Source organism: Gambusia affinis, linkage group LG02 (genome assembly GCF_019740435.1).
Source record: "Gambusia affinis linkage group LG02, SWU_Gaff_1.0, whole genome shotgun sequence".
Lineage (NCBI taxonomy): Eukaryota > Metazoa > Chordata > Actinopteri > Cyprinodontiformes > Poeciliidae > Gambusia > Gambusia affinis.
This window is the reverse complement of record NC_057869.1, coordinates 1,380,762-1,399,613: the sequence shown is the minus strand read 5'-3', so window position 1 is coordinate 1,399,613 and position 18,852 is coordinate 1,380,762. Positions and strand designations below refer to the sequence as shown.

At 45.2% G+C, this 18,852-nt stretch overlaps 2 protein-coding genes across 7 annotated transcripts in view; one reads left to right on the top strand and one right to left on the bottom strand.

Moving 5' to 3' along the window:
- Positions 1-4,989, top strand: part of LOC122823972 (SH3 and multiple ankyrin repeat domains protein 2-like) — a 164,281-nt gene extending 159,292 nt beyond the window's left edge. Inside the window, exon 26 of the mRNA XM_044104088.1 lies at positions 397-4,989. Within this exon, the coding sequence (XP_043960023.1) occupies positions 397-922 (526 nt within the window). The 3' untranslated portion in view covers positions 923-4,989. The remainder of the gene's footprint in view (positions 1-396) is intronic.
- Positions 4,990-5,655: 666 nt separating this feature from the next.
- On the bottom strand, positions 5,656-17,997 carry LOC122824161 (src substrate protein p85-like). 6 transcript variants are annotated; one of them, XM_044104438.1, is made up of 16 exons: positions 17,818-17,992; positions 16,394-16,498; positions 16,242-16,315; positions 16,031-16,160; positions 14,797-14,907; positions 13,625-13,679; positions 13,331-13,441; positions 12,679-12,789; positions 11,959-12,069; positions 11,429-11,539; positions 10,202-10,257; positions 10,020-10,089; positions 9,290-9,516; positions 9,121-9,217; positions 6,484-6,552; positions 5,656-6,215 (listed from the first exon to the last, which is right to left on the bottom strand). In XM_044104438.1, exons 2-16 carry the CDS (start codon positions 16,475-16,477, stop codon positions 6,079-6,081), a joined length of 1,554 nt encoding a protein of 517 aa, XP_043960373.1. In that variant the 5' UTR covers positions 16,478-16,498; positions 17,818-17,992; the 3' UTR covers positions 5,656-6,078. The 6 variants fall into 6 exon arrangements, with proteins under 6 accessions (XP_043960373.1, XP_043960400.1, XP_043960390.1 ...); XM_044104465.1 differs by lacking the exon at positions 13,331-13,441 and having other exon boundaries at positions 17,818-17,995; XM_044104455.1 differs by lacking the exon at positions 11,429-11,539 and having other exon boundaries at positions 17,818-17,989.
- Between the last annotated feature and the right edge of the window lie 855 nt (positions 17,998-18,852).

The window sequence follows — 18,852 nt, the reverse complement described above, 5'->3', positions numbered from 1 at the left end:
CCAATTTGTAAAAATGATACCAAAGTATAACTTGCTCCACATCTCTTATTTAAATGTTTTAATATTTTTTTAATCATTTTTACTTTTTCTTGTTTTATTAAGATTTTTTTCTCTATTATTATGACTTCATTTTAGTAATAATTTTTAGTAATGTTTTCCTCTCATTAATATGGTTTTATTGTTATTTTATTAGACTTAATGCTCATTTTATTGCACATTTTTTCTTAAATTATTACGACTTTATTTCTGAATTTTTCCAACTTTATTTTTGTATAAATACAAGTTTATTATCCTTTTAACATCTTTGTTTTCTGGGATGAATTTTTTTTTATTGATTTGTCTGATCTGCAGCTCAGTGACCTTTACTGACCGCTGCTCTCCTCTCCGCCCCCCCAGGCCCCCCCCAGACGACTCAGGAATGCGTAACAGCGGCGCGGCGGCGGCGCTCAGCTCCACGCCTCCCAGCAGCCTCCCGTCGCAGGCGAACCCCTGCAGCCCGCCGGACTCCGCCTCCTCGCTCACGCCCTGCTCCTCGCTGCCCCCCTCCGTGTCGCCCACCCTCACCGACGTCTTCGGCCTGCCCACGCCCCCTATGGGCAGCGGCGGTGGCTACAGCCTGAGCTCGTCGTGCGGCGGCAGCGGCAGCTCGCGCTCGCCGTCGCCGCTCACGCTGATGCAGGCGGTGGCGGCGTCCGGGAAGCCGTTCGCCTCCAAACCCGTGGAGCTGTGGAGCAAACACGACGTGGCCGACTGGCTGGACAGCCTGAACCTGGGCGAGCACAAAGACGCCTTCCTGGACAACGAGATCGAGGGCGCGCACCTGCCGTCGCTGCAGAAGGAGGACCTGATAGACCTGGGCGTGACCAGAGTGGGCCACCGTATGAACATCGAGCGCGCCCTGAAGCTGCTGCAGGACAGATAGACCTCCCAGCAGGCAGGGGGCGACGTGCGCACAGCTCCCCTTCACGCTAGCTGAAGCTGCCTCTTGCTGTTGTTGTCCTCTCATCCTGCGTCGCCGCCCTCATCTCAGAGCTTCGGTTTGTCCGCCCCCTCCTCCCTGCCGCCCTGGGCGACCGCAGGGAGCGCGAAGGGGACCGGCGGCCCGTCTGCCGGTTTCTGGAATATTTTGAACTCTGGAAATATAAAATCTGATTGGTGTGGAGGTTCCTGTGCTCTCCCCGCCTCGCTCTGGAATACCGAGACGTTTTCCGTTCTCCTGGAGTCGGTGTGAGAAGAACCAGCTGAGCTGGTCCACGCTCCTTTTCTATCTTTGCTAGTATTTCTTCAGAGAATATTTCTTCACTAGAGTCCTAACGGAGTTATATTTCTGGGTGCGGCTGGAGGAGAACTTCTGGAGACAAACTCCGTCTTCTGTTGCTTTTCACCTGTTTGTGTCAAAACTAGAACATCAGCTGAGACATTTAGCCAACAGTCACCGTCCACAGAGTTCATGCACCGTGGAGATTCACACTTAGCTTTCACTCACAGCATGCTCACACACACACACACACACACACACACACACACACACACACATATGGATGGTGTTTTAGCTCCTGAATAGTGTGGAGAACAAAATCAGGATGTAGGGAAACCTGAGGTGAGGACATGAGGAGGACTGGACCTCCAACACGTCCTTGTTTGTACTTCACTTTTCCTTCCTGCACCGTGTGTGTGTGTGTGTGTATGTGTGTTTGTGTGCGTGCGCCTGTGTGTGTTACTTTTTGACCCAGAAATCCTTGTGACCCGTTTAGCTATTTTCATAAATCTGCTATATAGGCCACAGTTTAGCAGAAGTAGAACTTTTTGTGCCTCACTCGGTCGGATCTGTTCCACCTCACCAGTAACGGGTCAGCACTGGGAGCACTGGGAGCCACCGCCATGCTGCCGTGTCGCACACCTGTGCACAGGTCGTTTGAGTCCAGGTCTGATGAAAATGGTTCAGGAAACATTTTGGGAAATACACAGGTTTGTTTCTGGATTTATGATCAACTGATAAATTTAAAAATATCAATATTTGTCTTTTACATAAATATCTGTGTCTTTATAAAATCTAAGTTCTCCACCACATCATTTTAAAACAAAACACAGGATTGTATTTCATCCACAAATTCGCCCTGAGTGTTTGAAATATGCCAAACCCCTAGGGGGCGGTGTAGCACAAACTGAAACCAACGTCAGCCAATCAGAAGCCTTCAAAACAACCACAACTTCCTGTTAGGGATTAAACATGGCGCCAGCAGGTCCATTTATCAGGACCGATGTACGAAGTGAAGAACCTTTAAATAGTGTCGAGTGTAACGTTTATAAAATACAAGAGAATTTATTTTGGGAATCGTATCAATATATTGACGCATTATTGATCACAATCTGTGATCAACAGGAGTTTTCATCGTAGAGTTTGTTTTAGTGTGGATTAAAGGTTAAAAGTTGTTTTCCTGTAATTTGGCTTCGTGTTGATTCGGCCTGAGAATAAAACACAACAGGTTCTGAATAAAGAGGTTCTGAATAAAGAGGTTCTGAATAAAGAGGTTCTGGTCCGCTGAGAGAGACAGAAACAAACTGGACTGAAGCTGATGAAGCTAATTTAGCATCTTATCTGTCTAGTTAGAAATACATTTTATAAAACATGCCACTGGTTGAATTCATTTGATGAAGTAACTTTCATTTTGCCAGCTAAAACATTTCATCATTATTTAGAGGGACAGTTTGCTTCAGCTAAAATAAGATAAACTATTCAATTTGTTTTTCATCTAAAAACTCTTACTGAGGTTAAAACTTCATTTCGACAGAGAAAAAGTTACTAAATAAATAACTGCCATAAACCTTAATGAAATGAAAGGATTAAAAAATAACAGGATTTTATTCAGGTTGGTTTCTGATCGCTGCATTAATCCACGACAAAACAATCAGTTTGATTATGTGACCGACTATCGATGTTAATCAATGACTATAATTATTACTACTTATGATTTCTTACAATAGAATAAGCACAAACAATATTAAACATTTTACACAGTTTATAGGGGAAATATTTAAAATTTGTGGGACCTTAATTTATCTTGGCAAAGAAAATCTCAGTTTAACTGAAAATTGTTCTAAGTAAAAATATAATAATTGAAAGAGAAAAAGGGTTATAATGCACAAAGTGTTAATTTTTAACATTCTACAGGAAGTCAAGGTAAAAATAACAAAAATTATGAATTTATTGTAAAACAAACATAAAATGTGTTTAAATTTAAAAGCTAACTCAAGTTTAAAATTCATTCATTCACAAAAGAAACCAGTTTGTCTAAAAAGATCCAATCAGACCAAAGAGTGTTTTTCCCAAAATGTTGCATCTGGATCCAGTTCTGTTGGACATAAAATAATAAAACCTATTATAAAAAATATTTAAGCACATACAAAAACACTTTAGGAGAGAAAAATAATATTTTTATTTCACAAAATGACTGAAACTTTTGTGCACTGCTGTCAGATTAGAGATTAAAAACTGGAGCTGAAGGTTTATTAAACGTAGAAATAAGAAGACGAGCAGAACGTCTTTAAAACGTTCTGCCTGTTTCCAGTTGGACTCAAATTGAGCCTTGAGTCCGTTTCTGATCCGCCGGACGGTTCTTCTCCCTGTGAGGTCAGAATTGAGTCTCTGAAACTCGGCTGGAGTTTGGAGTTTAACCGTATTTATGAAGCTGAAGGTTGTTGTGTTTGTATATAAGAGTGTTTAACGGGATAAAAGTGTCTGTTTGAGTCTGTGTATAATCGGTGAAGAAGGAAGTCCATGAGGGTAGATTTCTAGCTGCAGGGCCGACCTGATGACCAAAGCCCCGGCCCGCCCCCGGCCCGCGCCCCGCCCTGTGCATCATCCGGCAGAGGATGCCTTAAAAAGCTTGCTGCTCCCTTCCTCCACCCAGCTCCTCCATCCGGGCACGCTACCCGCTCTGACCCGTCTTCGTCGGCTCCATCTCGCAGCTTTTCTTCAGGAGACAGACATCCACAACCCGTGTGTTCTGTGAACATCAGCCGTACGGTGGCTGGCGAGGGACAATGCTGCTAAAATCCTGTTTTCAAACTCACAGCGGCGTGCTGGAGGGGGTAGAAAAGCACAGTATTTTTAAAGATTTGTATAGAGTTCTATGAAATTTTATAGAGGTATTCTGAACAAATACTGTTCAACACTGATGCTTGGATTGCCAAAAACAGAAATAATATATACATAGATTAAAATGTGGATTATTATTATTATTATTATTATTATTATTATTAGATTTATGGGTTATGTAAGAAGCAATATTTATTCTGAATGAATCTCCTTGGTTGTGTTTTATTTTTTCCATTTTCTCACCCATCAGTGTTTTAATGACGTGTTGCCTAAAGTAGAAAACACTCTGCTGCAGTAGATTTAAGATATTTCTGGCCAATCAAGTGTTTTCTGACAAACACCATCTGCCTGAGTAGAGCGCCCCCCTCAGCGCAGAGCGTGTAGAAACTGAGGGAAGCGTGTACATTTTGACCCCTGACCCTGCAGGCCGCGCCCGTAGAAACCTGTATGAAAACCTTTGTGTGTCAAAATAAATCCACCTTAAACGATAAGCGGTGGCTGCAGTTTTCTCTGTGGAAACGTAGAGCAGAGTAGATTTAGTAGGAATCTTCATCACCCCCCCCCCTCCCCCCCACTTCTCCCACCTTCATCATCGTCAAACATTCAGGTAACTTTTAGTTTCTCTTCCTTTAATTTCCCATGAATAGATTTTATTCTTTAAGTCTTCATAGAGACTAAGATGTTTTGGTAATTTGTGCAGAAGACTTGTGTTCATGTTTTCTATGTTGCTGTAATTTTGTGCTACTGAATCATCATAGAGTCTAATTACTGAAACGAAAAGAGAGAAATTTCCTGTAAAAGCACTCTACTTCCTCCCCCTTCAATTCCTCAAGGTTTCTTGTATGGCAACCAAAAGTCACTGTAAGAAATAAATATAATATTGCACTAGAGCCGTGTTCTTCCGGTGTTTTATTGCAGCAGCAGGTGAACACCGCCACCTGCTGGAGAACGTCGGTAGGACTTCAGTTCGTTGACAGACGATCTGCTGGAGGTGAAACTGATTCAGGAACATTTCTGGGTTTCATTCAGACATTTCAGCTTGCAAGTCAATGATAATTATTTCAAAAGCAAAAAATAAGTTATTTTATCAAGGTGACGATGTTCTTTGTCACTAATTTCAGAGAGCGAGTCAAGATTAATTCTTTATTCCTTGTAGTTTTGTGAAGCTTCACCAAATTCTTGAATGGATTTTACTCGACAATCTTCCCGTCTGCAGTTCTCCCTGGTTCTGGTTTCTCACCACTTTTTCCTTCCACTCAACTTTCTGTGAAAACGCTTCAGTGTGACACCAGTTTTCTGTATTTGCTTCTTTTTTTCACAATATTAAAATTTTCTGACACTGAATTTTGCATTAATTTCTGTGAGCCATAATATTTTTCTCAATCTGAGTTATGAAAGTTTCATTTTTGAAATGAGTGGCCAATATTTAATATATTCACAATTTTCAGATGTTTTAAAAGGCACCTGCTCTTTGCCCCAAACAGAGTAAAAGACTGACTTCCAACCCGGAGGATCCACAACGCCTCTGTAATTTATCAGACATTTTCACTCAAAAATGGTAATTGTTCATACTTTATTTATTTAAACATAAAAAAAAAAATGAAAAAGCAGATAATGATATGACTGAAGCTAACAGATAAAAAATAATCCATTTGAAAAGGTCACTTTTATTAGAAAACCCAGAGATGAATTAAAGTCAGAGCTTTGTTCCCTTAGGAGCAGCTGGACGCCGGCAGCAGGCGCCCCCTGGTGGCGAGGAAACATTAAGACAGAAAAAACTAAACAGACACCGAAACGAACAGAATTAAGTTTAAAAATGATCGAACAGGACATGATTCCAAACATGATAATACTCTAGACGACGAGTTCAAGGCTCGGCCTGACTCTTCAGGGACAAAAGATAGAAACTCTGAAAACATCTCGGCTTTGACCGGCCGGTGGGGGGAGGACACGCTCCCAGGTGGAGTCAGGGGGCGGAGTCACTGCCGGACCTCCACGTAGTTGGCCGGGAAGAGGCCGTAGGCGCCCCTGCAGACGCCGCGCCACCATCCCTCATCGATCATCTCGATGTTGGTGATGATGTCATCGGGGTCGAAGGAAATCTCGTCCTCGCCGGCTGGAAGGAGAAGAGATGAATTTAAATCAGAGCCATAATTAGAGCTAAACTAACAAAACAACCAAAACTGAATTTAAGAAAACATTTACATTTGGCTGAAATAAATAAAAACGGTAATTAATTAAGTTATTAATGGGGAAAAACTATAAACAACTGGAACAAAATCATGAAATTCTTAAAATACAGATTAAAAAAGAAAAACTAAACTATAACTGGTGAGTAAACTGATCGGTTCCGACTCAACGAGGCGGGAAGCGTTTGGGCTCACCTGCTTGGTAATCGTAGAGAGCAACAGCCGTCACACCGAGGTCGTCTCCGTACTCGTACTGCTGCTCATCTGCATGCAGACACAGAGAGTCAGGCCCGCAGCATCACTACTGAACACGCAGCATCAGGCCCGCAGCATCACTACTGAACACGCAGCATCAGGCCCGCAGCATCACTACTGAACACGCAGCATCACTACTGAACACGCAGCATCAGGCCCGCAGCATCACTACTGAACAAGCAGCATCAGGCCCGCAGCATCACTACTGAACACGCAGCATCAGGCCCGCGGCATCACTACTGAACACGCAACATAACTACTGAACACGCAGCATCACTACTGAACACACAGCATCAGGCCCGCAGCATCACTACTGAACACACAGCATCACTACTGAACACGCAGCATCACTACTGAACACACAACATAACTACTGAACACGCAGCATCACTACTGAACACGCAGCATCACTACTGAACACGCAGCATCACTACTGAACACGCAGCATCAGGCCCGCAGCATCACTACTGAACACGCAGCATCACTACTGAACACGCAGCATCAGGCCCGCGGCATCACTACTGAACACGCAGCATCACTACTGAACACGCAGCATCACTACTGAACACGCAGCATCACTACTGAACACGTGGCATCACTACTGAACACGCAGCATCAGGCCCGCGGCATCACTACTGAACAAGCAGCATCAGGCCCGCGGCATCACTACTGAACAAGCAGCATCAGGCCCGCAGCATCACTACTGAACACACAGCATCACTACTGAACACGCAGCATCACTACTGAACACGCAGCATCACTACTGAACACGTGGCATCACTACTGAACACGCAGCATCAGGCCCGCGGCATCACTACTGAACAAGCAGCATCAGGCCCGCAGCATCACTACTGAACACACAGCATCACTACTGAACACGCAGCATCACTACTGAACACGCAGCATCACTACTGAACACGCAGCATCACTACTGAACACGCAGCATCACTACTGAACACGTGGCATCAGGCCCGCAGCATCACTACTGAACACGCAGCATCACTACTGAACACACAGCATCACTACTGAACACACAACATAACTACTGAACACGCAGCATCACTACTGAACACGCAGCATCACTACTGAACACACAACATAACTACTGAACACGCAGCATCACTACTGAACACGCAGCATCACTACTGAACACGCAGCATCAGGCCCGCAGCATCACTACTGAACACACAACATCACTACTGAACACGCAGCATCACTACTGAACACGCAGCATCAGGCCCGCAGCATCACTACTGAACACGCAGCATCAGGCCCGCAGCATCACTACTGAACACGCAGCATCAGGCCCGCAGCATCACTACTGAACACACAGCATCACTACTGAACACGCAGCATCACTACTGAACACGCAGCATCACTACTGAACACGCAGCATCACTACTGAACAAGCAGCATCACTACTCAACATGTGGCATCAGGCCCGCAGCATCACTACTGAACAAGCAGCATCACTACTGAACACGTGGCATCACTACTGAACACGCAGCATCAGGCCCGCGGCATCACTACTGAACAAGCAGCATCAGGCCCGCAGCATCACTACTGAACACACAGCATCACTACTGAACACGCAGCATCACTACTGAACACGCAGCATCACTACTGAACAAGCAGCATCACTACTGAACAAGCAGCATCACTACTCAACATGTGGCATCAGGCCCGCAGCATCACTACTGAACACGCAGCATCACTACTGAACACGCAGCATCACTACTGAACACGCAGCATCACTACTGAACACACAGCATCACTACTGAACACACAGCATCACTACTGAACACGCAGCAACACTACTGAACACACAACATCAGGCCCGCAGCATCACTACTGAACACGCGGCATCACTACTGAACACGCGGCATCACTACTGAACACGCGGCATCACTACTGAACACGCAGCATCAGATTTTTATATTATGTAGTTTTTCTTTTCCCCTAAAAAGGATCAAATCATGAATAAATTCTTGTAACAGAAAAGTTTTTCTAGAAGTTTCCTACATCGTTAAAGCTGCAAGAGAAGAGCTGCACTGCATGATGGGGTTTGTAGTTTTTTCCTCTCAGTCAGAAATACAAATTTCTCAAAACAATCCCAGTTGAGCTGGAACTTCCTGGATTAATCTTCAGGACAAAGGAGTTCTTGTGACTTTTTGGGAACCTGTTGTTTCCCTCGGGGAACCTGCAGGTTCCCTGGGGCCCCTGCATGTTCCCCTGCATGAGCCCCAGAGAACCTGCAGGAGCCCCAGAGAACCTGCAGGAGCCCCAGAGAACCTGCAGGGGCCCCAGAGAACCTGCATGAGCCCCAGAGAACCTGCATGAGCCCCAGAGAACCTGCAGGAGCCCCAGAGAACCTGCAGGAGCCCCAGGGAACCTGCAGGTTCCCTGGGGCCCCTGCATGAGCCCCAGAGAACCTGCATGAGCCCCAGAGAACCTGCATGAGCCCCAGAGAACCTGCAGGAGCCCCAGAGAACCTGCAGGGGCCCCGGGGAGCCTGGAGCCATTGGAACGCTGCCTGGGAATCGCCTGAGTTAATCTGTGGAGAAGGCGAAGCGCCACCTGCTGGAGCCGCGGCCTCGTCGGGGTTCTGGTACAGGTCCGGCTGCTCGTAGGCGTCCTGCGTCTCGTCGTCGTTCGCAGCTTCGCTCTGAGAGTTCTGCAGGAGGAAACAGGAAGTCATTTGCTGGGAATGTCCAGGAAGTGCCGTGCTGAGGCTCCCAGAACCCACCTGGAGCTCTGCGGCAGGCTGGACTGGGGGAGTGGGGCTGGGACTGGGACTGGGAGCGTGGACGGGGGACGGCGGCCGCTCCGCTTTCTGCCGCGCCTCCGCCTGCTCCTGCTGCTCCTTGGCGTGGCGGCGCGCCCGCTCCTCCTCGGCCCGCCGCTGGTCCTCCTCCTCCTTCTGCTTGGCGATGTTCTCGAAACGAGCCTTCAGGCTTCCTGTGCTGCTGCCCGCTGCTCGGCAACACAGAGGTCAAAGGTCAGAGAGGTTCACATGCAGAAACGTTCTCACACTTCAACAAGAACAACATGAGCTCTTCAAAAAATAAAAACTTGATGTGAAATAAAATTTGGACAGAAAAAAAGTTTAGAAATATTTTAACTACAGATTTTTATTGGTGTCTTCAAATCCGGCATGTTGGATAAAACACTGCTGAATATTTAAGGTAAACTAATCAGATTCAGAATACAGAAAACTGATAAAGAATGTATTTATGGTGTCCAAGAGGTTAAAGGTCATTTGTGATTTATGTAGGGAGGAAAGACTGACTGTCAGATTACAGCTTGGAAATTTAAAAATATTGGAAGGTTGTTTCTTCCAACTTGAAATATTTCACAATTTAGATGGAAGTGAAAGTTAATTTCATCTCATGTTTCAGGTTTTTCTTCTTCTATGTTGAGTTTTGTCAAAGAAAAGTTTAGAAAAATAAAAACAGAAGAAGAAGAAAGATGCTCACCAGCTTCCACAGGTTTGGTTTTCTGGTAGGACGGCGTCGGCTTCTCCACGTCCTCGAACTTCCCGGCGCTCTGAGAGACAGAACCGTGTCAGAACCGCGGCTCTGATCCGGGTCAGAACCGCGGCTCTGATCCGGGTCAGAACCGCGGCTCTGATCCGGGTCAGAACCACGCGGAGCATCACCTTGTCCATACGATCCTCCTGGACGCCAAACTTCCCTCCGAATCCTTTGGAATAATCTGGAAGAGAGACGGCAGAGCGTCAACTGAGGCGGCGGAGTCCATCAGAACCAGTCCGGTTCTGGTCCAGATCTCTGGTGGAGCGGAGCGAAGGGGGCGGAGCCTGATGAGCTCATGCAGACGGAGCTGCAGCCGACAGGAAGTGGGCGTGGCGTGCACGGTGACCCGACAGCATGCGGCTTCATGCAGGAGAACGGTCCGGTCCGGCAGAATCGGACCTTCAGCGTTTACAGATAAATGAGAGCAGAGAGGAGAACAGCCGGCCCGTCAGAACCAGAGCAGCACTGATCCGGACCGGACCGGACCGGACCGGCTTCCTGCCAGCAGAACTCCTGGTTCCTAAACTTTTCAAATATCATCAGAAAATCTGATCAGATGGTTTTTATTTGATTTTAATCTTTTATTCTCACATTATTTACAACTTTATACTTACATTATTATAACCTTTGATTTTTTAGGAATATTCTGATGCTGCGACTTTAATTTTACTTTTATTCTTGTAAAACTTCTGAAACAGTTTTTATTCCACCTCTAATCCGTCAGGAGAAAGATTCACCTGGATCGTCTCAGATGGAAACATGTTTTATCATAATCTGGTTTTTCTTCCACTAAACTTCACCAGAAACAGAAAATGCTGAATTAAATTGAGTTTTCCAGATTATTTACTGGTAAAAGGAAAAACTCCTGAAAACCTTCAGGAATCCTGCAGATCAATTATGGAAAACCGATCAAAATGGAAACAACTAATTAAAACTGAAATGAGCAGCAGAAAATTTGTTTTCCTTGAATTAATTTGTTTTTCAGGTTAATTTTTGATCTGCAGATAAAAGCAGAATAAATCTAAAGGATTAAAAATCTTCAAGATTTTATTTTTAAATTAACAGAAAAACGACTGAAGGATTTTATCAGTTCAGGTCAAACATCTACAAGCTGGTCCATCAGTGCTGCAGAGGTGTGTGTGTGTGTGTGTGTGTGTGTGTGTGTGTAGGTGTGTGTGTGTGTAGGTGTGTGTGTGTGTGTGTGTGTGTGTGTGTGTGTGTGTAGGTGTGTGTGTGTGTGTGTGTGTGTGTGTGTGTGTGTGTGTGTGTGTGTGTGTGTGTGTGTGTGTGACAGCAGGAGCCAGACAAGCCGAGGGAAACGGGAATGTTCCGGATCAGGAATGTGTTTGTGCCTTTCTGGGACTCGTGTTTGGCCAGGTTCTCCTTGTGCTCATAGCCCAGAGCACAGCGGTCCCGCCTCTCCGCCTCAACCCCATACCGCCCTCCAAACCCACGCTTATAGTCTGAAACACACACACACACACACACACACACACACACACACTCTTAGACAGACAGCAGCTCCCACAGAGAACAACCACCTTCAGACAGGAAACAGGAAGAACGTCTCCAGGTTTCTATGACCCATTAAAACCGATTCTGCAAACCCGACTGGACCCAATCAGACTGGACCCGACCCAATCAGACTGGGCCCGACCCGACCAGACTGGACCCGACCCGACCCGACCCAAAGTGATCCAGATTCATCCCCATGTTTTAATGAATAAAAGCAACTAAACCTAACAGCTGCTTTTTACAGCGACCCGTTGCAATCTGGACAGGGCCGACCCGGTTCAGAGCAACCCGGTCCAGAGCGACCCGCAGACTCAGATCCAGGCTCTCAGGCCCGAACCGCAGCGGTCCAGAACCGGGCCGGTCGTACCTTTCTGAGACTCGTGAAGCTGCAGCTTCTCCTGGTGATCCCAACCCAGCGCAGATTTATCCTGACGGTCCGTCTGAACACCGAACTTCCCACCGAAGCCTTTCACGTAGTCTGGAGGAGAACCAGAGGAGAACCAGAGGAGAACCAGAGCAGAACCAGAGGAGAACCAGAGCAGAACCAGAGCAGAACCAGAAGAAAACCAGAGGAGAACCAGAGCAGAACCAGAGGAGAACCAGAGCAGAACCAGAGGAGAACCAGAAGAGAACCAGAAGAGAACCAGAGTCACACCAACTTCGCTCAGCAGAAAGTAAAACATGTTTGATTCTTTTGCTGGTATTTTATTAATAATTGGTTGTTTTTTATTTTAGTTTATTATTCTGATGATTTTCAGATTAAAAATAAAACCACATTCTGCAGATTCACAGACAGACTGACTGACTGACTGACTGCAGGTTGATAAAAACAGATTCTGGGCGAGTCGGGACAGAACCCAGGTGCGGCTCAGCCGGGCCTGTGGACACAAATCCCCTCTGGTTCCGACTCCCTTCAGACCCAGAAGGCTGATTTTAGGATTCTTTCACTCCAGGAGGAGCAAAACCAAAATGAAAATTCCCGGGACGAACCGGGTTCTTCCACCTTGACAGAACCTTCTGCTCGTTTCTGTCGGTCCAGCTGCGTCTGGCTCTGGTTCCAGTTGGACCCGCTTCCACCTCCACTGACCTTTCTGCGACTCGTGCCGCTCCGTTTTGCCCTGGTACTCGAAGCCCACGGCGCTCTTGTCCACTTTGTCCGTCTCAACGCCAAACTTTCCCCCGAAACCTTTGGCGTAATCTGCAAAGAGAAACGTTTGTTTCCATCCCACATAAATTAAATCATTCCAGATGTTTCTGATCATTTCACTGAAGGAAGCAGGTTTCTAAACGCAGCTGTTAAAAGTGACCCGAATCAACCTGCAGCAGCGAAACGTCTAGAAGCTGCAGGATGACAGGAAGCAGCTCAGTTTGTATCCAGTTTCACTTCCTGGTCCGTTTTCAAAAGCCTCATTAAGGAGGAAACTGACTCTGCATGAAACATGGCGGTGGCAGCATCATAATGTGGGATAGAGAGCCTAGAGCTAATGGGTCCATCCTGGAGGAAAACCTGTTAGAATCTGCAGGAGATGTGAGTCTGGGGTCAAAGTTCATCTTCCAGCAGGAGGAACTCGCTGATCATGTTTTGGGTTCAGATCAGATCAGATTCATGTCCAGATCTGAATTCAACAGAAAATCTAAGACCTGAAAACTGACCTTCAGGCTCAGAGTCACATTTCTACAAGAAGCAGCCCAGGAATTGTTTCCTTCCACCAAACTTTCCTCTGCTATAAAGAACGAACCTTTCTGCGACTCGTGTTTCTCCGTTTTGCCTTGATAGTCGAAGCCGACCGCGCTCTGGTCGACCCGGTCCGCCTGAACGCCGTACCGCCCGCCGAACCCCGTGGTGTAGTCTGCACAGGTCAGAGGTCAGAGGTCAGGGTGAAGCAAAACATTTCCTACCAGCACAGCGACACGTGAAGCTGCTGCTCTGCTGCCAACAGGAACTCTGGATTATTAATCTGGAGCAGAGCTGGATTTCCATCCTGCACATTCCAGGAATGTCTGAGGATCAGAGCAGACGAGTCGGGACAAACCTTTCTGCGACGCGTGTTTCTCCGTCTTCCCAGCGTACTCAAAACCGACGGCCGACTGCAACGAGACGGGAGAACCGTCATTTAACTGTAAACAACCCAATAATTATTAATCCTGTTATTTCATGCTGGAATAAACAGGAACGTCAGACATGAAGTGAAAATAAATCAACAATATGTGAGAAAATAAAACCCAAAAACTTTATTTTAGGTTTCAAAATAAAAATGTATTTCTACAAAAATACATTCTCTGTTGCGTTGGGTCAACTCGTTAAACCGGCTGAATATTTATGCAGCCACTTATTTGAAAACTCTTTCAAAAATCCGTTTTCATTTTGACAATAAAGGATTTTCTGTCAATTTGTTTAAAAATTTACGAAAGACAAATATGAGAAATTAATAAATCTTCTCTGAATGTTAACTGGTATTTTTAACTTTTGCATCTTTTGTTGCAGAAAAGGTGTGAAAACTTTAACTAGACACTGAGACGAAAGTCTGCATCTGATTGGCTCTTTGTGTTGATTCAGCGCCCAGCAAGAACCAGGACCGGTTCTGACAGCGAAGCTGGACCGAGTCGGACCGAGTCGGACCGAGTCAGACCTTACCGACTGTCTGCTGCTGATTGGTCGCCATGGTGATCCCAGGAACCATCACTTGTTTACAATGTTTCCCTTTTCAGGTCCAAAGTTCAGAATTGAAGCCATAAATAGAAAAAGTTCCTGTGCAGAAAAGCAGAAGCTGCTGGAGGTTTTTACTTTTGTTCTGGTTGATCAGCGGCGACCAAATGACCCTCAGTGGACGATAAAATTCAGACTTCATTTTATTCATCTCTCATCAATTTAAACTAAAATGTTAAATTCTGTGTTGATTCCTGAGAAAACCTGATTTTTATTCACTTTTCGGGCTGATTTATAACCTTCAGAACAAGATTTAATGCAGTTTTATTTGTTTAGTAAAAATGATTTTTCCTGTACTCGAGGTTTTCATTAACTGCAGGAAGACGTGAATGTGATAGTTTGGTTTTGAAGATCAGAACAAGTTGGCTTGACATTCATATCTGCAAAATATCAAGCTTTTCAAGCCCAAATCATTTTCTCATCTGGCTGCGTTTTGTCAGAATAAAAGCTCTTCAGATTTCTCATCCTGTCTCAGCGATGTGGTTTCGGAGGAGGCACCTTGTCGACGCGGTCGGCCTGGACGCCGTACTTCCCCCCGAAGCCTTTGGACGTGTCGGTCTGGGAGCAATGCTTGGACAGTTTGCTCTGGTAGTCGTGACCCACAGCAGACTGAAGACAAAACAAATGGAATCCATTTTAAATGCAAAAACACAGAACCAACGTCACACAGCAGCATTTCTATGATCACTTCTAATAATTAAACATCTATATTCTCTCCAGTTCTTTAAGTTTGAGGTTCCTAAAGTGTTGCATTTCTGTTTTTAGATCCTTTAAGGCTGATTATTATTTTAGTAATCAATTATTCTGATGATTAATTGATTAAATAATTTGCCACTTAAGTTTATTTTATACAATAATAGAAAAGCACTAAAATATGCAAATGAACAAATAATTCAATTTGGTTTTTAAATAAGAAAATACAGATTATCTTGTAACAATCTGCAGCTAAAAAAATCCGACCAGACTGGACCGGACCCGACCAGACTGGACCCGACCAGCCTGGATCCGACCAGACTGGATCCGACCAGACTGGACCCGACCAGACTGGATCCGACCAGACTGGACCCGACCAGACTGGACCCGACCAGACTGGATCCGACCCGACCAGACTGGATCCGACCAGACTGGACCCGACCAGACTGGATCCGACCAGACTGGATCCGACCAGACTGGATCCGACCAGACTGGATCCGACCAGACTGGATCCGACCCGACTGGATCCGACCCGACTGGATCCGACCCGACCAGACTGGATCCGACCCGACCAGACTGGATCCGACCAGACTGGACCCGACCCGACTGGATCCGACCCGACCAGACTGGATCTGACCCGACCAGACTGGACTACACAACAGAAAGCGGCAGGAAATGAAAACTCTGTCTAACGACTCGGTGATGAAGTCGGAGGTCAGACACTCTGAAAAAACATCCAGAAGGTTCTGGAGGATTAAAACTCATTAACTCATGATGGGCTGAAGTTTGGCTCTTTCTGCTGTATTTTCTTTATTTTCTCTATTTATTCTTTATTTTCTGTATTATCTTTCATCATCTGAAGCCTTTTCTAGCACGAGGAGCAAAGCAGCTCGATGAATTTCACTGGCAGCCAATCAGAAAATGAGCATCAAAAATTTATTATTTTAACTTGAAAAACAGAAAATAAATTATGATGAAAAATTTCAGATTAAAAAGTGATGGGATTAAATTTGTGGATGTTTTTCCTGCTGGCTCCTACCTTGTCCATGCGGTCCTGCTGGACTCCGAACCTGCCGCCGTATCCGTGCGAGGCCTTGGGCATGTCCTCCAGCTCCTTCTGCTTCAGGCTGGTGTGCTCCGTGGAAACCGTCTCCCTCAGCTGGTGGATGCTGCAGCACAGGGAGTCAGACGGTTAGCAGACGCCGGCCGACAGCGCGACTCGGACAGGAAAAGACCGTGTGCATCCTGACTCGATGTGCTCCTGGTGTCCCGACCCGGCCACCGTCTTCGCCCCCCAGCGCTGCTCCTGCTCCGACACGTCATTCTGGAAAAAACAAAACAAAACAGCGTAAACATGTGGAACAGGAGACAGGAGGAAGAGACGGGAGGATGATGGTGAAACCTCAAAGTCCGGGTCGGTCTCCCAGTCGTCTCCGCCGTCGTCAACGGCAACCTTGACATTTTGACCTGCAGCAGCTTTCCACATCTTCAATCAGCCCAACTCTCACTGCAACACAGACGGATCAGACATTACTGACGTTCAGAACGCTACTATTTAACTTCCTGTCCACGTGAGAACAAAGTGTCGACACTCAGAGGGAAGGTGGAAGCAGAAGCTCATTACAGCTTCACTTTGTTATGAAGCATCGTCAGAATCAGAGCAGCAGAATCCTTCTGCTATGTTTTTATAAATCATATCATGGAAATCCAGCCAAGTCTGTAGAAAACGCAAAAGAAAACAATCAAACCTCATTTTATTGGTTTGGCAAATAATTTATCTACATTTTAAAGAGTGAAAAAATCCCTCTAACGGTTTTTAATATTCATCCTGACCTTCAGTTGATTAAATTAATCTGTGTAACTTTGAACCACTTCACCTTACTGTTCTGAGCTCTACGAAATCATGAAACGTTCAAATATGCAATGTCAGAAATATTTCATTAGTTGGATGAAAGTAATCTGTTATAATTCGGACAGTTTTCTTCTGGAGCATGCAGTCAGGTTTTATATGAGTTTCTCCACTCAATAATTAATGAGTGGAAGTATTAAACAACAGTACAACGAGTGACTCGTTTAGAAAATATCTGATTTTATTCGGTATTGGTAAACAGTCCTGCGGTCTCTTTAGGCCCAGGCGGATCAGGACCACCAGGCGGATCAGGACCACCAGGCGGGATCGTTTGGGTCTGTTTGCTGCTTTGCTCCGGTGGTGGCAGAACAGAACCTCCCTCTGGATCCATTTTGGGATCATCAGCCACATTCCTCTGGGTTTCTGCTGACTCAGCAGCGTGTGGACAGCCAGCATCTGTGTTTCATCAAAGGCTCCACTGGTCGAGGTGGGATCAGGAAGCAGGAACCTGCATGGTTACTGGTCCATGACAGGAATCTCAGCAGAACCACACCCAGCTGCTGCTCACCTGAGGAGGTGTGTTGATGTGACTGAGAGGTGAAGACAGTCTGATCAAACACTGTTAGTTGATTTTTGACCTTTGCTCTCAGACAGTTTCCTCCTGATAAATCAGATCAGGGTATAAATGTCTGAATCAGCCAATTAACGGTTAAATGTGATCATACATGTCTACGTGTCGAGTCTCAGCTGGTTAGTTTCCACCTCTGTTCCTCCAGGATGAACATTAAGCAACATTAGAGGATAAAACCGAGCAGAAAACTGAGATTTGGGATGAAACCGTGGTGCTTGTGGGTCAGTTTGGTTCTGGTATTTCCTGTTCCAGTTTCCCAGCTAGCAGCAGGCTAACCTTAGCCTTCCTTCTGGAATGATCACCTGGAATCAGCTGTCCCGCTCCATGGCGGGGCTCAAACACTCACCGTCACCCAGAGAAACGTTCACTCCAGTCGGCTGGTCAGCGAGGTCCCGTCCGGACAGATGAGGTCCGGTTTGAAGGCGAACCGTTTGTGGAAACCGCAACGTCTCCTTCCGCGACTCTTCCGGCTCTCCCGATATCCCGATCCAGCCCTGACGTCACAAGTGGGCGGAGCGTCGTGGTCAAGTTTTCTGTTCCAGAGTTGTATGGAGCTCCAGAAGTACCAAACCGAGCAGTTTTGTTATTTTTTATTTATTACTTTCAAAACAAAACTACAATTCTAAACCAGTGGGATAATAGGCTACAGAAGAACACTTATTAAAAACAGACTTATGCATTTCAATAAATACTATAAATAACTTATTTCAGCGAAAAGGGAAACTCAAATATGGATTTAAAGTTATATTTTAAGATTTCTGTTGTAAGTTTTAACTATCCTGACTTACAGCTAAGCTGCCTATATTTTTTTCTGAAAGAATTAAAATTTATTGGACCATTTTTGTGACGTTTTGAAAACATTGCATTTTATATAAAACTTATTAGCTTATATCAGGCAAGGTGTTTTCATATTGCTGGATATATGAACATGAGCAATTCTCAAATAAACAAACCCAACCATCAATCACTTTGTATTAATGTACAGTAATTTACATGAGTAGAAGACTTTTTTTTTTTTTCTCTCCTCTAGTTTTAAGACTCCAGCTTGTAGGACTACAAGTTGCAGCTTTCTGGTTTAACTTGTAAAGATGAGCTTTACTGACCTTAATATTCATGGTGCTGCTCAGAAGTTTCCATCCACTCATGTTCAGGATTAAAGTAATAATATTATGGAGCTTTTTAAAAACTGGAATCGTTTTTGTTCGGTAGATTTTTTTGTTTGTTTTTTTATTTTTTTTATTTCTTTGCTTCCTGATCTACTTCTTTAAATCCAGGTCCCTAAATTTGGTGCTTGTGGATATATTTAAGCTTGTATGTATAATTTTCATTCTCTGGGATAAGACAAAAATCCTCACATTCAAAATTGTGTATGTAATTTTTT

Bases quoted from the DNA above. Each gene is read 5' to 3' on its own strand.
- LOC122824161 (XM_044104438.1), bottom strand. From the start codon at position 16,477: ATGTGGAAAGCTGCTGCAGGTCAAAATGTCAAGGTTGCCGTTGACGAC. The intron at 13,680-14,796 runs GTGCCTCCTCCG...GTCTCGTTGCAG, and splicing joins AGGCCGACCGCGTCGACAAG to TCGGCCGTCGGTTTTGAGTA. The intron at 6,216-6,483 runs GTGAGCCCAAAC...TTCTCCTTCCAG, and splicing joins TCTCTACGATTACCAAGCAG to CCGGCGAGGACGAGATTTCC.